The sequence below is a fragment of the Condylura cristata genome, unplaced genomic scaffold (assembly GCF_000260355.1).
Source record: "Condylura cristata isolate star-nosed mole 26May11 unplaced genomic scaffold, ConCri1.0 scaffold00012, whole genome shotgun sequence".
Taxonomy (NCBI): Eukaryota; Metazoa; Chordata; class Mammalia; order Eulipotyphla; family Talpidae; genus Condylura; species Condylura cristata.
In genome coordinates this window covers 56,034,857-56,038,340 of record NW_004567113.1, presented here as the reverse complement: position 1 = coordinate 56,038,340, position 3,484 = coordinate 56,034,857, and the positions used below count along the sequence as shown (strand labels likewise).

The window sequence follows — 3,484 nt, the reverse complement described above, 5'->3', positions numbered from 1 at the left end:
AGCTTCTGCATCCACTGGGAGTGGACGAAATCACTCCCCAGGCCCCTTTCCATGTAAAAGCAAAGTGGGACCAAGAGCCCGGCAGGTGTAGTGGAGGGAGGGGCTGCAGGATTACTGTGGGCCAGTCACTCCTGGTGCGCTCACCTCCTTCCCACCTTTTTCGAACAGGGCTGAAGTCTGTAATGATTATCCAGTGCCCACTACGAGGTATTGGTGAATCCTCTCACCCTCCGCATCTCTGGCCTGCACCCCAGTTCTGTATGAATAAATAAATCTTTTAAAAAAAAGATTTTGTTTATTTTGCATGGAAGAACTGGGGTGCAGTCCAGTGAGGAGACTCACCAGAGTGGGGAGCAAAGCAGGCGGGTCCGCTGACGTCACTGCTGAGAGGGCAGCGGGAGAGAGGAGGGCCCGTGTGGGCCCTCAGGGTGACGGCCTGAGCCGCCCCTGCCCCAGGGAGGCCTCACGGGGTTGTTGAGGCGCGGAAGGAAATCACGCTTCCCTGAGACCGGGCCACTTCACAAGCATTTTATTAATCAGAGGGCAACTGTTGACCCCATGGGGTTCTCTGGAAGCCAGGGCTCTGCTCTCCGGGACGGGGCGCGGGGTCAGCTGGGCCCTGTCTGCGCGAAGTACTTGTGGCAAGCTGCCGTGAGCGCGGCCACGAACACCATGAACTCGCTGAAGTCCACGCTAGCATCTCCGTTGGCGTCCAGGTCCTTGAGCAGCTTGTCCACAGCGTCCTTGTCCCTCCCGCTCTAGAGACAGAGGCCGGGGTCAGCTGTGGGGACCTTGTGGGCCCCATCCTCAGCGCCGCACCCCTGGGGGCAGAGGGAAGGCCAGCGAGCGCTCGGCCAGGGAGACCCGGCCAGCACGACGGGCCTCTCGCAGGCTCTCGCTGACTCTGAGCTGCAGGACGCACGGCACATGGGGTGTGTGTGTGTTGGGGGGGGCTGGCTTCGGCTCCGAGGGCGTGGCTCGAAGGGTGACTGCCCTGGCACTTGGGGCGTTTCCACTACTGGATTTTGTGGGCGTTGCCTCGCTGAGACTCGGGGCACTGCTTCTATCAAACACACAAGGCCTCTCATCCGGCCATGCCAGGCCGGAGCAGTGTCCCTCCGCTGCAGGCCCAGAGGGCCCGCGGGGATGTGTGAGCAGGCTGGAGGGCCCAGCCCCTCTCCCCTCTGCAGGGCGCTTTGGCGGGACCCCGGGTCCGGGGTGCCGGGGTCTCTGCATGTCTGCCCACATCGGTGGCAGCACCATCTTCCGTGGGGACAGGCGCCACTGAGCTGGACACCCCAGAAGCAGCAGGGTGACAATGACCCATCCTGGGCTGGGGAGGGCATGGGAGGGGTCAGTGCTGCTCCCAGGATACACCAAGGAAAGGGGCAGGTCCACCCTGACCTCGGACCAGCGCTGGGGCGATGTCCCTAACGTAGGGGAACAGCTCGGCCGAGGGGCAGGGCAGCGGGCTGGGGGCCCACGGGGCAGCGCCCGCAGCCACGGAGGGCGAGCCACAGGGGATGGCGCTCACCGGGCTCTGCACCCTGGCGCAGGTCCGCCGCCCCTGTGGACACCGGAGCGGGCTTCCCCACCTGGGGGGGAGCCACGGCTCCAAACCTGTCCCGGGGTTCAGCTGCCTCCGCCCCTGCCTCCCCCAACCTCCTGGACCAAATGCCCCAGGACAGAGCCTTCCGCTCCGTGCCCGGCAGAACACCCCACCCTTCTCACCGCCCCCCATGGAGCTGGGGAACCCAGTGACATCACATTCAGACAGGGAGTGGACACTTGCTACCACAAACGCATTTACAGAGAGGAAAGCAGACGGACCTCATAAAGACCTAGAAAGAGAAACGGCATCGGGGCACAGCGCCCTCGGGTGTTGCTCGGGGAGATTTCAGGTTGGCACCTCCCAGAGTCAGGATCAGCTCAGGCGGGGCTGTGGGGGGGTCGGGGAGATCAGGCAGCTGGAGGTGAAGGGGCACGAGGAGGGGAGGCCGGGAGTGGGAGTCTGGGCCGAGAGGCAGAGGGGCGCCTCGCTCAGAGGTCCCTGGGGCTCCCCCTTCTTTCCCCTAGTTCCCTGACACCGGGATGGGGCAAGGGGGGTGGGCAGGCTGCCTCGGAGGGCCAGCCTGGGGCCAGCAATAGGCCTGGGACTCGGCCTCCTGCCCGCGCCCCCGGGCTGCAGCTCAGGCTCTCAGCCGCTCCCGTGCCTCCCCTCTGGGCAGCTCGGCTGGCCTGCCCCCTGGGCCGGGTGCCCCCACGCGCCCCGCTCCCTGCTCACCTGCAGGAAGCCGGGGAGCTCCTTCTCCATGAGCACCTTCAGCTCGCCCCTGGTCAGGCTCTGCCTGTCGCCCTCCACCTGCGAGTAGCGGTCGAAGACGTTGATGACCATGCCCATGGCTGTCTCCAGCTCTGTCATGCTGCCGGGGCTCGCTGTCCGCAGGCTGCGGCGAGGAGTGTCTGGGCCCAGGCTGGGCGCTTAATAAGGCCTGGCCCGTGTTGACACAGAGGGTGGACGGGGCGCGGCTCCTCTTTGTTGCAAACTCTGGTCAGGAACCCTCCCCCACTGCAGTGCACCCACACTTTCCTGGGCTTCCCCGGGTCTTGGGGTGTTAGGTGGCAAACTGCAGCAGGTACCTTTGAAGGTCCGACGGGCTTAGTGAAAAGCCGCTCGAGCCCGGACGGGTCTGCCCCGGGCAAGGCCTGGCAACCAGCGGCCGGTCTGGGGCTCTGCGCGGCAGGTGGCGACCTTCAGCCGGGGCGGAAAGGATGGCCTCCTGGTGCTGACCAGAAAGTCCCGTCCCTGAAGGTGGGGCTGCATTCCTGGGGGGCCCTTCAGCCCTGAGTCTCACTGGGCTTACTGGGGTTCCGCTGAGGGCCTGTCTGGGTGTTTGTTGTTTAAGAGGTCAGCACTGAACTGCCCAGCGCAGCGCCTGGGCCCGGCGGGTGCTGTTGGGAGAGTGCGGGAGAGCGGGCTGTGCGCTCTGGTCGCGGGTCCGAGCAAACGGCAGAGGGGCTCGGCGGGGCGGGAGGACACCTGTGGAATGTGTGCTCCCCACCTGCGCCTCACCCTCGGAGCCGCTCCCCGGCCCCCGTGGTTTCCAGGGCTGGGCAAGCTGTGGGGGCTCTGGCCCGAGGCTGGGGTCCAGCGCAAGCTTGCAGATGTCTCAAGGGCCACGGCAGGCGAGCAGTGTCTCCCGTGGCTCCGGGCGGTGGGGGCCGCTCGTGCAGTCGGGGGAGGGGGGCTGGCTCACGCGGTCTGGGTCTGGGCTGGAGGGGCTGCCCGGCCGGCGTTTACAGAGAGGTGGGCTAGGAGGGGGCCGAGCACCCCGGGCCCTGCCCCCGGCAGTGCCGGTTTCCTAGAGGTGGCTGCACGCCCCCAGGCAGACAGGGGGCCCCTGGGTCTGAGGTCTGGAGGTTCCGGGCTGGGACTTCAGGGTGGGCTGGGTTGGCCTGAGGCCTGCCTGGCACTGGCCGAGGG

The 3,484-nt window shown here is 66.5% G+C and overlaps 1 protein-coding gene across 1 annotated transcript; it reads right to left on the bottom strand.

Moving 5' to 3' along the window:
• Positions 1-519: 519 nt before the first annotated feature.
• S100P (S100 calcium binding protein P) lies at positions 520-2,464 on the bottom strand. Its single transcript, XM_004681534.2, has 2 exons — positions 2,285-2,464; positions 520-758 (listed from the first exon to the last, which is right to left on the bottom strand). The coding sequence occupies exons 1-2, from the start codon at positions 2,420-2,422 to the stop codon at positions 609-611; spliced, it is 288 nt and encodes a 95-aa protein (XP_004681591.1). The 5' UTR covers positions 2,423-2,464; the 3' UTR covers positions 520-608.
• Between the last annotated feature and the right edge of the window lie 1,020 nt (positions 2,465-3,484).

Excerpts from the sequence above, each read along its gene's own strand:
- S100P (XM_004681534.2), bottom strand. The coding sequence starts at position 2,422 with ATGACAGAGCTGGAGACAGCCATGGGCATGGTCATCAACGTCTTCGAC. Across the intron at positions 759-2,284 it reads AGCTCCCCGGCTTCCTGCAG|AGCGGGAGGGACAAGGACGC; the intron begins GTGAGCAGGGAG and ends CTCTGTCTCTAG.